Raw genomic sequence first — 23,363 nt, forward strand, 5'->3', positions numbered from 1 at the left:
GGCCATAGGCATGATCCAGCAGGCTCTTACGTTCCATGTTCAGAGTAGAGCCATTGAGATTGGTGAACTGAAGCTACTCGTGTCTACTGAGTTCAGTGGCCTTACTCTGAGCGAGGTTAGCATTGGTGCCAAACGCCTTGCTCTGCTTTCCTTTGTACCCCATCAGTGAGACAAGGAGGGGGGTATTGTCATCTGGGCAGCCCAGGACCTCCAAACATGCTGCCCAGGCTTGCGCCCCAATGAGATCACTTTGGTGCTGCCTCCAGAGAAGTTAATGGACTATGCGGAAATGGCTAAAAATGACCGGAAGAGTCAGAAATCAGGAAGACCAAAATTTTAATAAGGAATGGGGGAAATTTATAATTTACCTTAAAAACCATTGTAAACAGTTAAGATTGTTAGTAGGATTGGAATATCACTTGTAGTTTAAGGTTGAATTCTGGACATAATGGAAGAGGCAAAGGATCTGGAGTATCATAAAAGATGTGGGAGGAAATGATTAACAATAGGACCCACAAAGGGGAGGGTGGAAGTCTAGGAATCTTGTTTTTATTATTTATGTTTGATATATCTCTGTGAAAATTTAATTTGAAAAACCAAATAAATAAATTTCTTTTAAGAGAGAGATCACTTTGGCGCTGCCAACACAGTGGTTTGACTTCACCCCCAGAGGCGCACTCCATTGCCTCTCGAGACAGACAGGTCATGCTCTCTACCTTTAGAGCGCCTTCTTTCCCTCAAGGAATTCTGGAGTTTACCCCCTGCATAGTCCCAACTTCCAAGCAACTTTTAAGAGACTAAAGGTAAAGGGACCCCTGACCGTTAGGTCCAGTTGCGGACAGACTCTGGGGTTGCGGCGCTCATCTCGCTTTATTGGCTGAAGGAGCCGGCATACGTACAGCTTCCGGGTCATGTGGCCAGCATGAATACGGCGCTTTTGGCGAACTACAGCAGCGCACGGAAACGCCGTTTACGTTCCATCCCGCTGGAGCAGTACCTATTTATCTACTTGCACTTGACATGCTTTCGAATGTCTGAAGGCAGCCCTGTTCAGGGAGGCTTTTAATGTTTAATAGATTACTGTGTTTTAATTTTCTGTTGGAAGCCGCCCAGAGTGGCTGGGGAAACCCAGCCAGATGGGCGGGGTATAAATAATAATAATAATTATTATTATTATTATTCGAACTGCTAGGTTGGCAGGAGCTGGGACCGAACAACGGGAGCTCACCCTGTCATGGGGATTCGAACTGCCAACCTTTTGATCGTCAAGCCCTAGGCTCTGTGGTTTAACCCACAGCGCCACCCATGTCGCTTTTAAGAGACTACAGTGCCCATAATTCTTTGAGAATCATGAGGGTGGAGTGGGTGTGTTTTCAGATGCTCAGCCTAAAGCGGCCTCTGCCCCGTTCCTAAACTCACTGGGAGCAAGTAGAGCATGCAGTAGGGCAAGGGCATGGGGCCCCCTAAGACCCACTTTTTGCTTGCAAGAGCTGAACAACATCATTTAACTTTTACATTTAACTCACCGTTCCTTTGAGATCTGCCCCTGCCTTTCAATTCGGCTGCCCCTCCTGCAAGCAGCTAGTCCTCTGGGTCAGAACCAGGGTCCGGGGGGGGGGGGGCAGCTCCGCCCAAGGGCAGAACAGGAAAGGGCACCGGTATTTACACTCCGCCAGCAGCTTCCTTCAGATAGTATTTATTAAATCTCTCTCTGTGTGTGTTTGTGTGTGGTGTGCTTTCCTCCAAGCCTCTCTAGGCCTCTCACCTCTGTCACTTTAACCCTGACTGCCTGCAAAAGCTGGAAAGAAAAAAGGAAGACTACAACACTGGCAATGTAGCGGATATTATGGACAATATGGGGAGAAACTAAATATGGATTATGAAATAATCTGCAGGTGAGAGGGTGTACAATAGGACCCATGGAGGGGAAGGTGGGAAGTCCAGAGATTTGGAGAAATCTCTAAATATGGATATCTCTCTGACTTTTAGAAGACATCTGAAGGCAGCCCTGTTTAGGGAGATTTTAATATTTGATGTTTTGTTGTATTTTAAATATTTTGTTGGAAGCCGCCCAGAGTGGCTGGGGAAGCCCAGCCAGATGGGCGGAGTATAAATAACAACAGCAACAGCAACAGCAACAGCAACAGCAACAGCAACAATGTAATTTGGATTGTTATAACTTTATATTTGTGAAATAGGAATGGGGGTACATAATTCATGTTTAAGGGGTCCAGAAATGAACAGAGAGGGGACACACTTCCTTGCCCATACAGGAGCCATATTTTACCTGACATCAGGAATCAGGTCAAAGGGGAAACTGCCCTGAACCAAGGGAAGGAATAATCCCTTCATGACCCAGACTTGCCCCAGGATGCTCCCCACCCTAGTCAGCATAACCTGATTATCATAAACCCTGTCATCAACCCCCTAGAAAGAACACACATAACAAAAACCAAGCCAGGATGTCTAGGATAACAGCTATCACGTTCGTTACACAAAACCCCTTTTCTATCTGCTGACGAAGCGTCTCCGTCCCCCTCCCAGGAAAGAGAGATTATCGATTCCAGGAAAACACAACCGATCCTGTTTCAATAAACTATGTCAGTTGAAAGGACTAATTGTTTTATACTGTATTGCCAAAGCTTTTCCTCCATGCGCTCTTCTAGGCTAAGATTTCGTTATATTTTGTAAACCTGTTACAAACTGTCAAAACGTTTCTTGAAAGCGTCAATACGAAGTTGCTATTATAATGTATCTGCTCTATTCCCTCTTTCCCGCTACAATAATTGTATAACTCCTTCCCAGAACAACACCTGAAATACAGGTAGGTAGCCGTGTTGGTCTGGATCGAAGTAAAATAGAAAAAATTCCTTCAGTAGCACCTTAAAGACCAACTAAGTTTTTATTTTGGTATGAGCTTTCGTGTGCATGCACACTTCTTCAGATACAGTGAAATGGAAGTTTCCAGGCACTTATGTAGAGAAGGGGTGGGGAGGGGTGGGGATGGGGAGGGGGGATCACTCAGAAGGGTGGTGGAAATGGGTGATTGACTGACTGATAGCTGTTGATGACCGCAAACGACTGCAAATGGTTTTGCATGAAAAAGCAAGGGATGAGATGGCTGAAGATCGCTTATCATGTATAATGAGATAAGAATCCGATATCTCTGTTCAAACCAGGTCCCTCCATGGTTTTGAGCTTGGTGATAAGTTGCAATTCAGCAACTTCTCTTTCCAGTCTATTTCTGAAATTCTTTTGTAGTAAGACAGCTACTTTGAGATCTTGTATAGAATGTCCTGGGAGATTGAAGTGTTCTCCTACTGGTTTTTCTGTCTTCTGGTTCCTGATGTCAGATTTATGTCCATTTATCCTTTGGCGTAGGGTTTGGCCTGTTTGTCCAATATAGAGAGCTGAAGGGCACTGTTGGCATTTGATGGCATACACAATGTTAGAGGATGAGCAATTAAATAGTCCTGAGATGGTATGTTGGATGTTGTTGGGGCCAGTAATGGTGTTGTCTGGGTGTATGTGGCAGCAAAGTTGGCATCTGGGTTTATTGCAGGCTCTGGTACCAGTGTCCATGTTAAGTCTGGTGGTTGTATTATTGTGGGTGAGGAGTTGTTTAAGATTGGGTGGCTGTCTGTAGGCAATGAAAGGTCTTCCTCCCAGAGCTTGAGAAAGGGAGCGGTCATTGTCCAGGAGAGGCTGTAGATCTCTGATGATGCGTTGTACTGTTTTAGCTTGGGAGCTGTATGTTATGACTAGTGGTGTTCTGTTATTTTCTTTTTTGGGTCTGTCTTGCAGCAGGTTCTCTCTAGGTATCTGTCTGGCTCTGTTGATCTGTTGTTTAACTTCATCAGGTGGATATTTTAGTTCTAAAAAGGTTTGCTGTAGATCTCTTAGGTGAGATTCTCTGTAGAGTTGGAACAGATGCGGTTGTAACGTAAGGCCTGGCTGTATACGATGGATTGTTTGGTATGTTTGGGATGGTAGCTAGAAGCATGTAGATATGTTTGTCGGTCAGTTGGTTTTCTGTATAAGGTGGTGTCTATATGTCCATCCTGTATTTTTATAGTAGTGTCCAAAAAATGTATTTCTTGCATAGATTGGTTCATTGTTAGGTTGATGGTGGGGTGAAAGTCATTGAATGTCTGGTGGAAGGTTTCCAGGGTCTGTTGTCCATGTGTCCAGATAATAAAAATATCGTCAATGTATCGCAGGTACAGGAGAGGTTTGAGTGGGTAGGAGTTAAGGAAACGTTGTTCTAAATCTGCCATGAAGATGTTGGCATACTGTGGGGCCATGCGGGTACCCATGGCTGTGCCGCTGATCTGGAGGAACAGGTCATCACCAAATTTGAAGTGGTTGTGGGTAAGGACAAAGTGGCAGAGTTTGGTAGCAAAGTCCGCTGTGGTTTTATCTGAAATGGTGTTCCTTATGGCTTGTAAACCGTCATTGTGTGGGATGTTGGTATATAGAGATTCCACATCCATACCTGAAATGTAACTCTTTGATACCTTTCAATCAATATTGTATCCACTAGACAAAACGTTACTGCAAGCTTCATTTCTATTAACTTTTGTATATTCCGTGGATCAGTATATGTTTTATGAACTCCTGTATATTCTATGAACTTTTACCATCTGCCCTTCCCACCTCAACATTCCCTATGCCACACTGCCACCTAGCTGGCCGGGGACAGACGACACTAATACACAAGTTCAAGGAAGAAAAAACAACTTTATTTAGATTTTGATATCGCTGACGTCTGCCGCATCTCCACCCGAGTTGCCTGAAACAATAAAGGAATATATATAAGCATCAACTGGACTATCGCAACAACTTGGCACCTTTTGTTTCATCTATCAAGGACTGTTAATCCTTTTGTACATGTTTGATTGCTCCCTCCCCACCTGCTTCCCGCCTTTTCCTCCACAACTGTGTAACATGGAAAGCTTTTTCTATAAAAGTCCAATGCTCCTTTTGTTCTGGGTTCTTCACTCCGTGCTGCTGCGTGAGCGAGGAACCCTGTTGCAACAGTTTTTATTGCCTTTCAATAAATGGTGCTTTGCTTTTGACAGCCCTGGTTTGGTCTCTGGCCTTACAGCGGCTAGCGGCAATCATCGTGCCTGCTTGCCAGGAACCTCGGGCTCTCCCTGGGTCAGGATCCGATTCTCCGGGTTCATAGGAACCAGCGTAAATTTTTGCAACATTTGTAAAACCAAATACAAATTATATAAAAAAGAAAAAGAAGACAAAGGTGTGGGGAAGAAGAAGAGATCTGGGACTAGGAGTCTCTTCTCTGTCTCGGCACCCCACAAGCTTGCCATTAGATTTATTTTTTATTTTTGCAGATTATTTACATCAGGTTTCCTCAACCAGATCCTCATGCTGAGGGATACTTTTCCAACAGAAAAGGCAACCTACAGACCTTAGTTTTATTATTATTATTATTAATGATTTTCTTGGTTTACAAAGGTAGTACAATGTCTCATATTCTTTCCCATGCACTGTTTTTACACATTAAGCTTGACTGTTAAGACATTAGGAAGAAAGGGGGGGGAGAGGTACCGGTAGGTGGGTGGGGTGGGGTGCCGATGTTTCTATGTATGTGTAGGGGTTCCGTGTCAGCGTTGGTCCTGCAGGTTTTCTGTTGTTCGTTTGTGCTCCTTTGTTAGTGAGAGAGGTCGGGGGGGGGGTTGGCTTAGGATGCGCTTGTTCATTTGTGTTCGGCTGTGGTGGTCTTTGGTTTCTTGTGTGAGTGGGGTGGCCTACAGACCTTAGTTATGCCGAGGGGCCTCTCCTGTTGTTTATAATTTCCATTTTATTTTTTAGATAATTTGGTCCTTTTTGTGATTACTTTGTATTGTTTTATGCTAATTTTTTGTAGTGTACTTCCTTGGAATTTTATGTGCAGAAGACATATAAATATTTTTTATAAGTAAATGAATAAATGTTGCTGACCACCAGCTTGGATGACTTTAAAAGAGGACAAGAGGCACCCCCAAACTTCGGCCCTCCAGATGTTTTGGACTACATTTCCCATCTTCCCCGACCACTGCTCCTGTTATCTAGGGATCATGGGAGTTGTAGGCCAAAACATCTGGAGGGCCGCAGTTTGGGGATGCCCACTAGACATATTTGTGGAGGAGAAGATTATCAGTGGCTACTGGTGATGCAGTGGGGGAGAGAGAGAGTGGAAAGAGAATCTACTTTTGCTTGCAAAAGTTTTCAACTTATTCCTGCCAAATTATAATGCCATCAATTATTATTATTATTATTATTATTATTATTATTATTATTATTATTATTACGTACTACCGTGTTTCCCCTTTTTTAAGACACCGTCTTATAACTTTTTTTACTCAAAAAAGAACACGGTGTCTTATTTTCAGGGGATGTCTTGTACGGTACCTTAAGGCCTCCTCGGAGGGGCCAGGCCACTGGTTCGGGGTGCTGCTGGGCGCTCTGCGCGGCACCGAGGCGACAGGCTGCTGGCTCGGCGCTCCGCCCAGCACTGCTGGGCGCTCCGGGCGCTCGGCGCTGCAGACCGCCGGTTCCGGCGGTGGGGGGCAGGCCTCGGGCAGCTCTCCCCCCAAAAGAAGAGGCCAGGCGCTGCAGGGCGCTCCGAGCGCTCGGCGCTTCGGAGCGCTCCGCTCTGCAGCCGCCGCTTCCGGCGGCGGGGGGCAGGCCTCGGGCAGCTCTCCCCCCAAAAGAAGGGGCCAGGCGCTGCAGGGCGCTCCGAGCGCTCAGCGCTTCGGAGCGCTCCGCTCTGCAGCCGCCGCTTCCGGCGGCGGGGGGCAGGCCTCGGGCAGCTCTCCCCCCAAAAGAAGGGGCCAGGCGCTGCAGGGCGCTCCGAGCGCTCGGCGCTTCGGAGCGCTCCGCCCTGCAGTCGCCGCTTCCGGTGGCGGGGGGCAGGCCTCGGGCAGCTCTCCCCCCAAAAGAAGAGGCCAGGCGCTGCAGGGCGCTCCGAGCGCTCGGCACTTCGGAGCGCTCCGCTCTGCAGCCGCCGGCCTCGGGCAGCCAAACAAAAAGAGAAGAGGCCAGGCGCTGCAGGGCGCTCCGAGCGCTCGCTGCTTCGGAGCGCTCCGCTCTGCAACCGCCGGTTCCGGTGGCGGGGCGGCAGGCCTCGGGCAGCCCAAAAAAAAAGAAAAGAAAAGAAGAGGCCAGGCGCTGCAGGGCGCTCCATGCGTTCTCTGCAGCAACAGCAGCCGGTTCCAGGCCCCTCTGGCTGGCTGGGGCGCTCGGCGGTCTCGCATGGAGGTATGTCTTATTTTCGGGGGGTGTCTTAGATCTCACTAATGCTAAAAAATGCTGCCATGGCTTACTTTCTGACTAGGTCTTAAAAAGGGGGAAACACGGTACTACTACTGTATTACTATTGCTATTATTATATTCAACGGGGTGCATATTTCAATTAAACTTTAAAATAAGGAAGAACAGATAAATAAATGAGGCAGACAAGATGTATATACTGTTCATCCTCCAGAAATGAGGAGTTAAAATAAAGCTAGCCAAAAAAGGTTTTGGAAATAAATCCAGCAATAAAATACATGTCAAATTGCAAAACTGAACTTCTATTGAGGATGTATCCCTCTCAGCACTAGACCAAGCAACAGAACACTGCCCTAAGGACAGTATGATAAGCTAATGGTATCCAGTTAATTTTGGCACAACCTGACTTGTGCCTGACTTTGCCACAACCTGGCTGTCTTGTAGCTTTGCAGCCTTCCTCAAGTTGGTGCCCTCCAGATATTTTGGGTTATGACTTCCATGAGCTGAACTTTATCAGGAGTTCTGGTTACAGGTAGGTAGCCGTGTTGGTCTGGATCGAAGTAAAATAAAAAAATTCCTCCAGTAGCACCTTAAAGACCAACTAAGTTTTTATTTTGGTATGAGCTTTCGTGTGCATGCAGAAGCAGGTATCTGAAGAAGTGTGCATGCACACGAAAGCTCATACCAAAATAAAAACTTAGTTGGTCTTTAAGGTGCTACTGAAGGAATTTTTTTATTTTATCAGGAGTTGTTCCTGTAGTAGGCGTCTATTCGAGACACACAAAAACACAGACAGGAGCCCCTCCAGGCAGGCGGGTGTTCAACAGCTGGGGGGAACAAAGATGCCAAGAGACAATGTGTTGATTAATCCACTGCTCAACAGGAAAGAGTACACTTTGCCAAAGGTTTCAGGTTCAGTTCCCAGCTGTTTCCAGGTAAAGTTGTCTCCAGAAGCAGAGCCAGGAGAATTTTTCCCTTTTTATTTTCCTGACATTTCAGATAGCAGCTGATAAGCAATGGGGACAGAGTACAATAGCAACAGGCTTTAATCCCAGGCAGCAGGGGCTGGTGCCCATTGAGACTGATAGGGTGGGAGGAAGGGAGGTCAACAGTAGGTGGCGGCAGAGCACAAGCAGTTAATTCTAGTTTTGGTCCCTGTCCTCTTCCCTGCCGAGTTATACAAGGGCAACACAGAGAAGCTGCCAGCCAGTGCCCTCCTATGGCCTGGTTGAAAGTAAGAGTGCAGGGACAGGCAGAGGGCAGATCAGTTTTCATGGGGCAGCGCCCCATTTGCCCACATGAACCAACCACTGCAGCTCCAAGAGAAGTGTGTCTAGGATTGTACCCTTAGAGAAGAAATGCCTTTGACTTTGATGAATGGGTTCTCAAAGGCAGGAAAACATGTGCTTCCTTTTCCGTTGTCTCTGGAAGACCTTTGAAACTCACGAGATTCACAGCAAGGTTTCAGTTGCTGTAATTAAAAGCCTGTAGCAGCTGCTACAGCAACCCTGACATTTTTTGCTCATTTAAAGAACAGCTGGTGCACTAAATGGGGCTCCCTGCATCACTGATTTTTCCGCTCTCAGTTTCCTGACATCCCTGATTAAGGCCTCACTCCTCTTGGGTGTTGTTAAATGGGACAGGTCACACACACACACACACACACACACACACACACACACACACACACACAAATAGCTGAAACCAGGCAACTAAAATAGAAGCTGCTTTGGGGGTGCGTGTGTAATTTCTGAGTTATGTGCAGTATGTACTTATTTATTTGCATGTCTAGACCACCAAGGTGATTTATATGGTTCTCCTTCCTCACAACAACTCTTTGAGGTAGGTTAGGCTAAAAGATGGTGACTGGTCCGATGAGCTTCATGGCTGAGTGGGGATTCGAACCCTGCTCTCCAACACTCTTAACCAGGCTTCCTCAAACTCGGCCCTCCAGATGTTTTGGGACTACAACTCCCATGATCCCTAGCTAGCAGGATCAGTGGCCAGGGATGATGGGAATTGTAGTCTCAAAACATCTGGCGGTCCGAGTTTGAGGAAGACTGCTCTTAACCATTACACCATTTCTTCAGCAGAATACAGTGAAGGTGTCTGCTTTATATCAATAGGCAGGGAGTTCCAAAGTGTCACACTAAACGATCGAGTGCTTACTGATGTGATGTGGTGTCGGGCTGCTTCGCTTAGTATGTTAGTTTTGTATTTGTGAGAAAATGCTGTACCGTTTTTGCGCAAAGAAAGATCTAAACTTTTTAAAAGAAACAAACAAACCACCAAATCCGTTGCTCAGGCATCCCCAAACTCGGCCCTCCAGATGTTTTGGGACTACAACTCCCATCATCCCTAGCTAACAGGACCGGTGGTCAGGGATGATGGGAATTGCAGTCTCAAAACATCTGGAGGGCCGAGTTTGGGGGTGCCTGCCGTTGCTCATATTCTCAGCATCCACCTGGCCACTAATAATGAGCGATTGCTTCTCTGCTCCCCGACCGGGGGGGGGCACAAACAAACAAACAAACAAACAAAAACCAACCAACCAACAAATCATTCCTATGTTATGCGTTTCCGAAACCCCTCACGTCTCTTCTTATTTCTCGTGTGGGTATTCGAAGAGTTAAGGCAGCCGAGCGCCGTCGAACGAAACTCCTAGAGAGGCGAAGCGAACTTCAAAGCCGCGCTTTGTGGGAACGGGCGTGGGAGGGAGACTCCAGGGGAGAAGACGACGGGGGAAAAAACTCGAGAGTTCCTTCCGGTTGGAATGCTCGGAGCAGCTGCACAGCAGGAGATGAATGGAGGCCGCGTGGTATGGCAAGGGAAGGTTCGAAGCGGGGATGCGCAGCGGGCGGGGGGGGGGCGCAGAGATGCAATGGCAGGGCAGGCAAGGGGCCGGGAAGGGCGGGGCTGCTTCGGGGGAGGCGGGTGCAGGAGGGTTGAAAGCGGTGCAGCCCCCAAGGGAGTTCTCCCCCTCCTCGCCCTGCGCTAGGGAGGTCCTGCAGCTGCGCCCCGCGGGGGCCAGGGACACCAGCTCTGCATGCAGACGGTCCCAGGTTCAAATCCCGACATCCTCCTTTCAAGCAGGGGGCTGGGAACGCCCCCTGCTTGAAACTCCTGGAGAGGCGCTGCCGGCCAGTGTGGGCAGCGCTGAGCTGGATGGATCCCCAAGGTCTGACTCTGTGCTAGTCGGCGCCCTGCGTTCCTAACCGAGAATGGGATGAAGTCATCGTAAATGTGAGGAAGCAGCAGAAGGCGTTTGGCGTGCAGAAGGTGGTCCCCAGATTCAGCCCCCAACATTTTCATGTAGGGCTGAAATCCAGGAGGGCTGCTGCCAGTCAGTACAGACAACGCTGAGCTAGGTAGAATAATAGAATTGTAGAGCTGGAAGGGACCCAAGGGTCATCTGTTCCTCAGTACTGCCAGAGGCGTAGCCAAGCCACGCATCTCTCCTGGGAATAACAGGGTGGTTTGGGCACCTGCAGGCTCTGCAGTGCCCAAAAGGGCCCTCAGCCGCTCTACAGCTGAGGGGGAGGTGGTAGACCAGCCATAGGCTAACTCAGCACTCTAGATGTTTTGGGACTACAGTTCCCATCATCCCCGACCACTGGCCCTGTTAGCTAGGGAGTTGTAGTCCCAAAACATCTGGAGGGCTGAGTTTGTCTATGCCTGTGATAGACTGACTCCCTGCAGACTTTGAGTACTCAAGCACTAGAGCAGAATGGGGCTCAGGCACTGGGATTCTGGTGTGCCCCGCCCCGCCCCGCGGGCACACAGGCCGCCCCAGGCACCTAGCTACACCACTGGTACTGCGATACCTCAAGGACCGCCTCTCTCCATATGAACTAACCAGACCCTGAAATCATTCACTGAGGCCCTTCCTCCTGTGCCCCCTCCACAAGAGGTCCAGAGGTTGACAACATGAGAGCAGGGCCTTTTCTGCAGTGTCTCCCCATGTGTGGAAATCTTTCCCCAGGGAGGCTTGCCTGGCACCTTCATTATATAACTTTAGGCACCAGGTGAAAACGTTGCTCTTCAACCAGGCCTTTGGCTGATTAACATTCTGCACTCTTTCAAATGTGTTTGTGGGAGGGGGATTATTATTTTATTGTTTTTATTTTAACTTTTTATTCGTGCTTTTACTTTTTTTGTTTTTTTATCTTGTGAACTGTCCCGAGATCTTGTGATGGGCGGTAGATAAATCTAATACAACAAACAATGCAATGCAATGCGGGAATCTCAACTAGATCATGCATGACCAATGGCCATCCAAACTTCTGCTTTAAAACCTCCAAGGAAGGAGAGTCCACCATCTCTGGAGGGAGTCTGCTCCACTGTAGGAATCACCATTCTTGTAATGTGAATCCATTGGTTGCTGCATCTTCCATGTGAGAGCCCTTTAGATATTTGATGATTCCATCCTAACTCAGTATAAGGCAGCCATGGATGTTTCCCACCCTGGTCTTCCCATCTTTTTTTTACAAAAAACAACCACATTATTCCAAAAGTTATTTGAGGGATGACAAATCATGAATCCAGCTGTATCTGGGAGTCTCATAAAGTTCCCCATTAAAGGGTTTGTCTAGCCCAGAATTGTCTGCTCCAATCTGTAGTGGTTCTCCAAGGTCTCTTGGAGAGGTGCTTTCCCATCACCTGATTGAAATGTGAATGAATAATCTAATCAATTGCGACCAAAGGTCAAGGGATGGTGGGAATTGTAGTCCAGGAGTGCTACATCCCTGCTTTACGGAATCTCCCACCCAGAGGCAGCAGATCTCCAGTAAATAGCTGGGTATGTTTAGCCTGGAGAAGAGAAGGTTAAGGGGTGATATTATAGCCATGTTCAAATATATAAAAGGATGTCATATAGAGGAGGGTGAAAGGTTGTATTCTGCTGCTCCAGAGAAGCGGACACGGAGCAATGGATTCAAACTACAAGAAAGAAGATTCCACCTAAACATTAGGAAGAACTTCCTGACAGTAAGAGCTGTTCGGCAGTGGAATTTGCTGCCAAGAAGTGTGGTGGAGTCTCCTTCTTTGGAGGTCTTTAAGCAGAGGCTTGACAGCCATATGTCAAGAATGCTTTGATGGTGTTTCCTGCTTGGCAGGGGGTTGGACTGGATGGCCCTTGTGGTCTCTTCCAACTCTTATGATTCTATGATTCTATGAAATAGCCATGGTTGATGGTGCCTCAGCTCAAAAACTGAGTCTGGTAAGAAGAAAAGATCTAGAACGCTTCTGAACAACGCAGGGAAAAAACCCAAAGTGCAGCTTTGATTCAATGCAAGAATATATTATTGTTATTGTCAGTGTCATTATTATTAAAAAATTGTATACTGTCCTTCATCTGTAGATCTCGGGGAGATTCGTGACATCAAAAACAACATAAAAAAATACAAAATACATAATAAGAACGAAAACATACCAATAATCCCCCCCCAAAAAAACACATTTCAAAGGGCATCGGATGTCAATCAGCCAAAGGCCCAGTTGAAGAGGAACCTTTTCACCTGGCACCGAAAGGTGTATAAAATAACACAATAACAAATTGACTTGCCCAATTTTGTTGTCATTTGTTGGACGGGTAAGGTTCTTGACCAAGACTTTGACCTGAATGATAAAGTTAAAATGAAGCTACCTTACACAAAGCCAGGCCATTGGCTCCATCTAGTTCAGTACTGTCTATACCTGGATCGGAAGAGAGTCTCTGCCCCAGAGGCCAAATGCAAGCTTTTCTTTGGCCTCCTCTTTGGACAACTGCTTTGAGCGGGGTTGGAAGAGGGCAGGCCATCAAATGAACGTGTTGATCTCTCTCACTCCAGTAAGTTCATGGGTCTCCCAGTTTGGGTTTCAAAGAGAACGCAATCAGTGACTGCTAGCCACAATGGCTAAAGTTTTACCTTGACTATTGAAGGCAGTATATGCGTCTGAAAACCGATTACTGGGAACTGCAAGTAATCGGCTAAAACAATCCAGAAGAAGACAAATTCAAGCTTCAAGGAAAATATTTCAGATCATGCTCTAAGTGACATTTTGCTTTCCCCATATTTATTTACATGCTTAATTTATAGAGCTGTCCCACAACAGAAGTACTCTAAGAAGCCATGGTGGTGTAGTGATTAGAGTGTCGGACTAGGACGTGGGAGAGCAGGGTTCAAACGCCCATTTGGTCATGGAGCTCGCTGGGTGACCTGGGAGTCAGTCACAGCCTCTTAACCTACCTCACAGGGTTGTTGTAGGGCACGGTCTCCAAACTAAGGCCCAGGGGCCGGATGCGGCCCAATCGCCTTCTAAATCCAGCCTGTGGATGGTCCGGGAATCAGCATGTTTTTACATGAGTAGAATGTCTCCTTTTATTTAAAATGCATCTCTGGGTTATTTGTGGGGCCTGCCTGGTGTTTTTACATGAGTAGAATGTGTCCTTTTATTTAAAATGCATCTCTGGGTTATTTGTGGGACATAGGAATTCGTTCATATTTTTTTCAAAATATAGTCCGGCCCCCCACAAGGTCTAAGGGACAGTGGACCGGCCCCCTGCTGAAAAAGTCTGCTGACCCCTGTTGTAGGGATTAACTGACAAGCGGGGTGAGTCAACTGGAGAAAAGGGTGGGATATAAACGAGCTCTTCTGTTCACCAGGCAGAGGGCCTTCTCAGTGGTGGCACCCACCCTGTGGAACACCCTCCCATCAGATGTCAAGGAAATAAACAACTGTCCGACTTTTAGAAGACACCTGAAGGCAGCCCTGTTTAGGGAAGTTTTTAATGTTTGAAGTTTTATTCTGTTTTTAATGTTCTGTTGAAAGCCGCCCAGAGTGGCTGGGGAAATAAATAATAAATAAATTATTATTACCTGCTTAAGAAAGCTGGAATGGCCAGCCAGATGGAGACGCGGTCGTAATTGGACCTGTGCCGGTTGCAAAATGAGCCTGGCACTTGGGGGATTTTGAACCCTGCCTAAGAGACTTCCGTTTGGCCACTTTGAGAACAGAATGCAGGACTAGGCGGCCCTTTGCCCTGATTCAACAGGCCTCTCCTTACGTTGTTTTGTTTCTGTGTCTTTCCTTCAGGAAAAAAGCTTCTTTGGAACATGATTTGCTCTCGTTTCTAGACACCGGAGGCTCGGCGATCCCCAATTAAAATCTGGAGAGAGGCGGAGAGACCTTGGGAGGCTGCCCTGCAGTAGCGAAGTTGCCGCAATGTCTGCTGATCAGGGAATGCTGCCAGATTTGGGTGCCACGTTCGCAGCCAAGCTGGATCGGGCTGTGCCATCGGTGACAGAGGAGGAAATGGAAGAGAGGGAGGAGGAGGAGGAAGAAGAAGAGGCGGGAGCAGCAGACCCCATGGTGTGGGCAGAAGGACATGATGGTCCCGGTGTCACCCAGGCCAGCAACGTCGGGGATTATTTGCCAAGTTTGCCAGGCCAGCGTGTTAAACACAAACCAGGGCTGTTTGTGGATGTGGAGTCACAGTGGCGGGAGCTGCCAAGGGCAGCAGACTCCCAGAGCTCTGATGAGAGGAGCCCGCAGGCATTGGACTCTCCACACCCGAAGAATACCCAGACTTCTCCACCCTCCGTCAAACTGGAGACAGAAGCCACAGAAGAGTGGGAGACCCAAACCCGGCCTGGCCTTGGCTGCCAAGAGGACTCCCCGAGTGTGGATCCCTCTGGGCCCCTGCAGGAAGTAGGGGACCCAGACGAGGACGCGGTCATTTCGGAGATCCAGCGCCAGCGCTTCCGGCAGTTTTGCTACCGGGAGGCGGAGGGGCCCCAAGAGGCCTGCAGCCGCCTCTGGTTCCTCTGCTGCCGGTGGCTGAAGCCGGAGAGGCACACCAAGGAGCAGATCCTGGAGCTGGTGGTCTTGGAGCAGTTCCTGGCTGTCCTGCCCCCGGAGGTGCAGAGCTGGGTCATGGAGGGCTGCCCAAAGAGCTGTGCCCAGGCGGTGGCCCTGGCGGAGGGGTTTCGGCAGAGGAAGAGGAAGCCCGAACAGCTGGAGGAGCAGGTGGGGGTTAGGTGCATTGTTTGGGCATCGATGCATATGAGTTTTATGCAGCATTGCATAACATTTTTTGGGGTGTGTGTGTGTGTCATTCATTTCCTCTTTTGTGTTTTTGGCTGATTGATTTTTGCGCCAGGCAAAAATGTTCCTCTTCAACCAGACATTTGGCTGATTGACATCCTTTGCCTGGTGCTTAAAGGTGTATAATGTGGTCTCTTCCAACTCTATGATTCTATGATTCTATGATTCTAAGACCCCAGGCGAACCTCCCTGGGGAGAGCATTCCACAGACGGGGAGGCATTGCAGAAAAGGCCCCATTCTTGCCACCCACCGGACCTCTCGTGGGTCAGAGGCAGTATATGCCTCTGAATATCAGCTGTTGCGGAGGTTGCTGGTGAGCAGAGGTGAAGTGTGGTGTGCTCATGTCCCACTTGTTGTTTGTTATTTATTTATTTATTTATTTAAGTATTTTTTAATTAATGTCATTTATTTATTTATTTAAGTATTCCCTAGACAGCTCAGTATTTAAGTACTCCCTAGCCAGCATACGAAGAGCCTGGCAGCTGCATCAGGCCAATGGCCCATTTGGTCAAGCATTGGCCAAACCAGATCCTGAGCAGGAAGACCCACAAGCGGGGCTTGTACTCAGCTTCTCTGAAGGAATAACCTAAACATCACGAACCTTCTGCTTGCTTCTTTCTTTCACACAGAGAAGAAACCTTCCTGAACCCTCTTGAACTAAGCAGAATAGGAAAGATCTCCGCACATCAGATCAATACTTTCTGTACCAAGAAATGCAGACTGACACCCTAGCCCTGCCCTTCTCCTGCTCTCTGTCCCTCTGTGCCAAATGGGATCTTTGCTTCTATTTCAGGTGCCGGCAAAAGAGAGAGGCCTGGATTTTGCTGCGGCAGAAGAGGCTCTGCTGGACTGCGACCCGAACCGGGCGTTTGGGGAGGGTGACACTGTCGCTGCCAGCTCGCTGGGTAAGGATTAGCAGGGTTTCGGATGCTTTGAAGCCATCACACTCTTTATTGGGAGGTGGGATGAGGCCTAGGTGGACTGGCCTAAGGTTTCTTCCGTTGAGGCTGAGTCCCTCAATCTGTGTATGCCAGAGATGGGCCAGAAAGTGGATTGTGATTATTTCTGAAGACCGATGCATTTCTGACTCGCAAGGATTTAGCAACAGCAACAGGAGAAAGACTCCCTCCTCAAAGATTGGGAGTCAAAATGTCTCCTTGGAGTAACTCAGGTGTTGTTTTTAAGGGTATCCTGTTTGCTCGTTTTTGTTTTTAATTTTCAACAAAGGTGTAGAGGCAGCAAAACAAGACAAAAAATTGCTTGAAGCTGTTATAAAGGTAAAGGGACCCCTGACCATTAGGTCCAGTCGTGACCGACTGGGGTTGCGGTGCTCATCTCACTTTACTGGCCGAGGGAGCCGGCGTACAGCTTCCAGGTCATGTGGCCAGCATGACTAAGCTGCTTCTGGCGAACCAGAGCAACGCATGGAAACGCCGTTTACCTTCCCGCCGGAGCGGTACCTATTTATCTACTTGTTCCTTGACATGCTTTCGAACTGCTAGGTTGGCAGGAGCTGGGACTGAACAACGGGAGCTCACCCTGTCACAGGGATTCGAACCGCCGACCTTCTGATCGGCAAGCCCTAGGCTCTGTGGTTTAACCCACAGTGCTACCCGCGTCCCATGAAACTGTTATACAAAACAATAATTGGGTATACAGAATTCTAGAATCATAGAATGGTAGAGGTGGAAAGGACCCTGAGGGTCATCTAGTCCCACCCCCTGCAAGGCAGGAATCTTTTGCCCAAGGTGGGACACAAACCCACAACCCTGAAATTAAGAGTCTCGTGCTTCACCAACTGAGCTAGGCTCCTCCAAATGCTGGACTCAACAGGCTGTGGTCTGATCTAAAAGGGGGGCCTCTTTACAATGCACCCAGGAAGAGGTTTCTATAATCTGGGCATCACCTTGAGGCAGAGCCTTGAGAGAAGGTCTGAAAGACAAGAGGTGGGTTCTTATAGCTCCTTATTAATTTCCTGACCAGTGTGTTCGAATTGCAGTATTGTTGGTGTTGTGGTTAGGGTGGATAACTAGGACCAAGTGGACCACAGCTCGAGACTCTCTCTCTCTCTTCTCCCTCTCTCCCCTACCTCACAGGGTTGTTCTGTGGATAAAAGTTAGCATGGAGATGAAGCCAAGTATGCCACCATGATCTCCTCAGGGTGCAGCAAATAAATAAAAGCAGCATACACACGGTTCTTTCCTTACAACCCCTTCCTCTTCCATCCTCACAACAACCCCGTGAGGTAGCTTAGACCAGACACCCCCAACCTTTGGCCCTCCAGATGTTTTGGACTACAATTCCCATCATCCCTAACCACTGGTCCTGTTAGCTAGGGATCATGGGAGTTGTAGGCCAAAACATCTGGAAGGCCGCAGGTTTGGGGTGCCTGGCTTAGACAAAGAAGCAGCAACTGACCCAGTGAGCTGCATGGCTGGATTTGAACACAGATCTTCCTGGCCTTATTCTGGCAACAACAACTACCACACACACACACACACAGAGGCTCTGACTTGAAAAGGCATGTTTCATAGGCCATAGCTCATCTGGAACCCTAAATAAGCTTTCAAATTCTTCTCTCCTTTCTGTCTACCTCAGCAGGTGAGGAGCCGACGACCCCCAACGAAGAGCGGGATCAGCCAGAGCATTCTGATGACGAAGACGAAACAAGCGGGGTTGTGATGGGCAGCCTGGAAGAGGAGGGGCCCCCCCAGCGCGTTAAGCCCGAAGAGGCCTCTGGAAGTTGGCCGGGGCCCAAGGAACATCGAGGAAGTTCCCCAGGGGGGAAGCCCGTTCCTCCTCAGGGGAGGGATGAGGCGCTTGGTGAAACCGTGAGCCAGCCGAGGATCCCCACGGTGAAGAACGAGGACGCCGGTGTTGAGGATGCTGGCGGCTTCCCGGACAGCTCGAGCATCATCGAGTTCAAGGTGACGCACACGGGCGACTTACCTTACAAATGCCTGGACTGCGGGAAGAGCTTCAATTACAGCACCAGCCTCGTCCGGCACCAGAGGATCCACACAGGGGAGAAGCCGTACAAATGCTTGGACTGCGGCAAGTGTTTCTGCCAGAGCTCGGGCCTCACGATCCACCAGAGGATCCACGCTGGGGAGAAGGCCTACCAGTGCCTGGACTGCGGGAAGAGCTTCCGGGTCAAGTCTCACCTCGTCCGGCACTCCATCATCCACAAGGGAGAGAAGCCGTACAAGTGCTTGGAGTGCGGCGTCGGCTTCTGCGAGAGGTCGGAGCTACGGATCCACCAGAGGATCCACACGGGGGAGAAGCCATACAACTGCGCCGACTGCGGGAAGAACTTCTGCCGGAAGGCGGACCTCACCCTTCATCAGAGAATCCACACGGGGGAGATGCCGTACACTTGCCTGGAGTGCGGGAAAGGCTTCCGCTGGAGCTCGAACCTCATCACGCACCAGAAGACGCACTCCGGGGTGAAGCCTTTCGAGTGCGCAGAGTGCGGGAAGAGCTACTATTCCAACATGAGCCTTATCCGGCATCAGAGAGTCCACACGGGGGGAACCCCGTACATATGCTCGGACTGCGGGAAAAGCTTCTGCGACAGCACCAGCCTCACCAGGCACCAGAAGATCCACACGGGGGAGAAGCCCTACGTCTGCCTGGATTGCGGGAAGAGCTTCAACCGGAACTCCAACCTTATCTCTCATCAGAGAACCCACACGGGGGCCAAGCCGTTTCTGTGCGCAGACTGCGGGAAAAACTTCAGGTCCAAGTCGGAACTGCACAGGCATTACACGGTCCACGCGGGAGAGAAGGGCGAGAAAAGCACATCCGTCGGGGATCCCGAGGTTCTTCCTTGCGAGAAAACCGACAGCGAACAGGAAGTTAGAAACGAATAGGGGAGCAGCGGGGAAGAGGAGGAGGTCTCTTTCTTCTAAGAATGTTCTAAGCCGTGCAATATATCATCCTGCTCGTTGGTGTACTTTGACACTCTGCCTTGCCTTTTTCTGCTCTTCCTTTGCAATCCCAAGAATTTAGGTTTCTATCCCTTCTCGATTTGGACAGTCATCATTACATCTCATGCCAACTTCTTAATTTTTCTCCTCCCCTTGGGGTTCATAAGAAACTCCCCCCCCCAAAAAAACCCACCCCTTCCCCTGTTCCTTCCCCCTGCCCCGGGGTAGAGGGGTTCCTGGGAAACGTTTTTTAAAAACTGCTTGTTTCGCTCTTCTGCCTGCTCAAGCTGGGATCCACAGGAAACTTTAAATGTGACCACTTCTCCTTTTTTATTTTTTGAAAATCATGTTATTATATGCTGATTATATCATGAATTGCTAATTGCATGATTTGAAATAATAATATTCCCTTTTTTGTTTTTTTAAAAACAGAACACTAATCTTTTTGGCGTTTTACTTTAGGGCACTTGGCCTGCACCACATTGCAGGATTTGCTGTGGTCTGGTTGCTTCTATGCCTTGGGAACTGAGCTCAGCCTCCGCTTAGGGCTTCTGCTGATAAACTATTTCTCCGCCCAAGAGATTTGCACTCTAAATCCCACAGAGGCCTTTAAGATCATGCAAGGTTTGCTACTCAGATCTATCTATCAGCAGCATATAGGGATGAAACTTGGCTAATTAAATATTTAAATAATGTAGGGTTTTATTTTGTTCTTTTTGAAGTACTTACTCCTAAGTTATCAGGAAGTGTTTTGAAGGCCTGAAAGGCAGAAACCTAATAATATTGTTTAAGATTACGCTTTCTTCCTAACAAACTTTGTCTAAGTTCCTCTTAAGAGAGCCCCCCTTTCCTGTATGTCTCTTTAAAAAAACATGTTCCTTTGCTCCTGTTATGTCTTGCATGATATTCCTTAGGTGGCAATTTATTCTTCTTCCCCCCTCTCCTCCATAGCTAACATGGTCTGAACATGTTTATTCAGTAAAATTTGTTTAAAGATCTGCTCTGGACGTAGTCATTATCACCTGGGTTGTTTATTATTATTATTATTATTATTATTATTATTATTATTATTATTAATTTCATTTATGATTCATTTTCTGTGAAGCATCTCAAAGTGATTTCACAATACAATGCATGAAATCTATTGGAAAAAAGCATTATTATACATAAAAACATTATCACATCTAACACACAAACAGACGGGTAAAAAAGTATCGACCTGTAAGGCTTGTTGAAAGGGGAAAGTCTAGGAATAAAAGCAGAGTGATCCATTCTTATGATTATCCCTCAAAATGGTTAGAACTACAGTGTTTTCAGAGAGGGCGGTGATTTATGCTTTAAGGCAGGCACCCCCAAACTTCGGCCCTCCAGATGTTTTGGACTACAATTCCCATCATCCCTGACCACTGGTCCTCTTAGCTAGGGATCATGGGAGTTGTAGACCAAAACATCTGGAGGGCCAAAGGTTGGGGATGCCTGCTTTAAGGCAAAAGTGGAGAATCTCTGGTGTTGCAGATGTGGCTGATGACATCTCTCATCAGCCCTGCCCAATGGGCATCCTTGCGAGAACCAATCAGAGTTTTAATTTAGCAGCATCCGCAGGGCTCCTCCCTGCTTTAAAGGAAGGAAGGTGGACTTCAGTAATATATTACATAAATTGGTAGGCATGCATTTTAAAAAGGTAAAGGACCCCTGGTAAGTCCAGTCAAAGGCGACTATGGGGTTGCGGCGCGCATCTTGCTTTCAGGCCAAGGGAGCTGGCATTGGTCCACAGACAGCTTTCTGGGTCATGTGACCAGCAGGACTAAACCACTTCTGGCGCAATGGAACACCGCGACAGAAACCAGAGTGCACAGAAATGCCGTTTTACCTTCCTGCCACAGCAATACCTATTTATCTACTTGCACTGGCATGCTAGGTTGGCAGGAGCTGGGACAGAGCAACGGGAGCTCACTCCATCACAGGGACTCGAACCATTGACCTTTCGATCAGCAAGCCCAAGAGGCTCAGTGGTTTAGACCACAGCGCCACCCGCGTGTATGAGATGTTAGGAGAGTGGTAGTAGCTCTTGTGGGGACGATGACACTCTGCTCCTTCTAAGGTAGTTTGTCTAAGATAGTTTGCCAAGCCCTCAGCCCTCACCTGTGGTTCCTATAAGTTGTCAGCAGCATGCAAACAGCAGCCACACCCTGGGAAACTAGCCAATGAATCTCAGACCCTCAGGGGGTTAGGAACTGCCCCAGCATGGCAGATTGAGCTGACTGTCAAGAAGGTGGTTTCTTCAGGTGCTGCAGGGGGAAGTGAGGGGAAGATGGGGCTCCTCAACCTGGGGAAGGTAGCTCATCCAGGAGAAGGAAAACTCTGGTCCTAAACCTCCACTGCCTTGCGGGATATCTTCAGGAGAAGAAAGGCTCAGGAGTAAACCCCAGGACCTCACTTTGTTGCTGCTATTGCAGCGGTTTGACTTCACCCCCAGATGCACACTCCATTGTCTCTTGAGACAGACAGATGCCAACAACATCCAGGTAGGCATGCAGCGTCACTTGTCAGCTTGTGAGACCGGTGCACCCATTGGCTGCCCTGCTCTGACATCATGGAATGTTCAGGCACACTCTTAATGGTTCAGGTGACAGAGCAGCCATCACCCACCCCTCGGTGGGTATGGCAGAATGAATATGGCATATGGGGGCACAGAGATACAGCACACATGTCCTAGGAACAAGAAGGCAGTGGCGCAGGAGTAGAGCATGACAGCCACATGTACTTGAGGCTGAGACGTTCTGTGGGGAAGAAGGATGGAGATGAGATCAGGGGAACAGGAAGAAGGGATATACAGTGGTACCTTGGTTTACAAACAGTCTGGTTTGCATACATTTTGGATTACAAACACGTCAAACCCGAATGTGTGTCTCCCGGTTTGCTAACTTTTTTGATTACAACCCATTTTTGGGGGGATTACAAACAATTTTTTTGGGGGGGAGGAAGGCCCGATTGGCGAAAGCGCGCCTTGGGTTACAACCTGTTTTGGTTTACAAACGGACATCCAGAACGGATTATGGTTGCAAACCAAGGTACCACTGTACTCGAATGTATACAGTATTCCTAAGAGATGACATGTATATCAGTAAGTCCCAGAAGTCAGAGGCATGTTTGTGTTCTATGAATGCCCAGTCCAGGAAACAGTTCTTGATACGTATACACACCACAAATTTAAAGCACGCCCCCTCCACACACACGAAAAAGAACCCTTGGTCCTGTGGTTTGCTCCTCACAGAGCCATGCATCTATTAAATGCACAGGAGCAAGGGGCAGCAAGCAAAAGTGGCCACCTTACGGAACTCCCTTGGCCTTCTCTAGGCAGCTTGGGGAACTAGGTCCGGGCGATACCAGCTTTTCAACATCGCAGTGTATCGCCAGCCAAACATCACGGTGGTTCGTTGATACCGTATACCACAATGTTAAAAAAACCAAGATGCATTGGCCTCTGCCTGTGAGGCACCAGGTGAAACTGCCCCAGCTCTCACCTTGATGCTCCTTATACCTATATACATGCTGGGCTGTGTACTGATACAGTCATACCTCGGTTTAAGTATGCTTTGCTTTGAGTACTTTCAGTTTAAGTACTCCGCGGACCCGTCTGGAACGGATTAATCCACTTTCCATTACTTTCAATGGGAAAGTTCGCTTCAGGTTAAGTACGCTTCAGGTTAAGTACGCACTTCCAGAACCAATTACACTCATACTTCGAGTTAAGTACGCTTCAGGTTGAGTACTCCGCAGACCTGTCTGGAACGGATTAATCCACTTTCCATTACTTTCAATGGGAAAGTTAGCTTCAGATTAAATATGCTTCAGTTTAAGTACTCTGCAGACCGTCTGGAACGGATTAATCGACTTTCCATTACTTTCAATGGGAAAGTTCACTTCAGGTTAAGTACGCTTCAGGTTAAGTACAGACTTCTGGAACCAATTGTGTACTTAAACCGAGGAACCACCGTATTTCACCCAGGCCTTTGGGGTATTTCTTTACCCTGGCCTTTGGCAACCCAGATGTATCTTTTTCCAGGCCCTAT

The 23,363-nt window shown here is 48.2% G+C and overlaps 2 protein-coding genes across 5 annotated transcripts in view; one reads left to right on the forward strand and one right to left on the reverse strand.

The window, feature by feature from the left end:
- The window catches only part of LOC118081315 (zinc finger protein 501-like), an 11,098-nt gene extending 9,382 nt beyond the window's left edge, over positions 1-1,716 (reverse strand). For both annotated transcript variants that reach the window (XM_035107783.2, XM_035107782.2), the window contains exon 1: positions 1,527-1,716. The gene's annotated coding sequence lies outside the window, so the exon portion shown is untranslated. The remainder of the gene's footprint in view (positions 1-1,526) is intronic.
- An 8,280-nt stretch (positions 1,717-9,996) lies between these two features.
- On the forward strand, positions 9,997-19,709 carry LOC118081166 (zinc finger protein 397). Of its 3 annotated transcripts, none has more exons than XM_035107438.2 (4): positions 9,997-10,093; positions 14,350-15,282; positions 16,155-16,266; positions 17,960-19,709. In XM_035107438.2, exons 2-4 carry the CDS (start codon positions 14,479-14,481, stop codon positions 19,231-19,233), a joined length of 2,190 nt encoding a protein of 729 aa, XP_034963329.1. In that variant the 5' UTR covers positions 9,997-10,093; positions 14,350-14,478; the 3' UTR covers positions 19,234-19,709. The 3 variants fall into 3 exon arrangements, with proteins under 3 accessions (XP_034963329.1, XP_060126389.1, XP_060126385.1); XM_060270406.1 differs by lacking the exon at positions 9,997-10,093 and adding an exon at positions 11,786-13,102 and having other exon boundaries at positions 17,963-19,709; XM_060270402.1 differs by lacking the exon at positions 9,997-10,093 and adding an exon at positions 11,787-13,102.
- The last annotated feature ends 3,654 nt before the right edge of the window (positions 19,710-23,363 follow it).

This window comes from Zootoca vivipara, chromosome 2 (genome assembly GCF_963506605.1).
Source record: "Zootoca vivipara chromosome 2, rZooViv1.1, whole genome shotgun sequence".
Lineage (NCBI taxonomy): Eukaryota > Metazoa > Chordata > Lepidosauria > Squamata > Lacertidae > Zootoca > Zootoca vivipara.

What these genes read in the sequence shown, in the direction of transcription:
- LOC118081166 (XM_035107438.2), top strand. Translation starts at nt 14,479, where the DNA reads ATGTCTGCTGATCAGGGAATGCTGCCAGATTTGGGTGCCACGTTCGCA. An exon ending in CCGAACAGCTGGAGGAGCAG is followed by an intron (nt 15,283 to 16,154) that starts GTGGGGGTTAGG and finishes CTTCTATTTCAG; the next exon opens with GTGCCGGCAAAAGAGAGAGG. An exon ending in TGTCGCTGCCAGCTCGCTGG is followed by an intron (nt 16,267 to 17,959) that starts GTAAGGATTAGC and finishes TGTCTACCTCAG; the next exon opens with CAGGTGAGGAGCCGACGACC.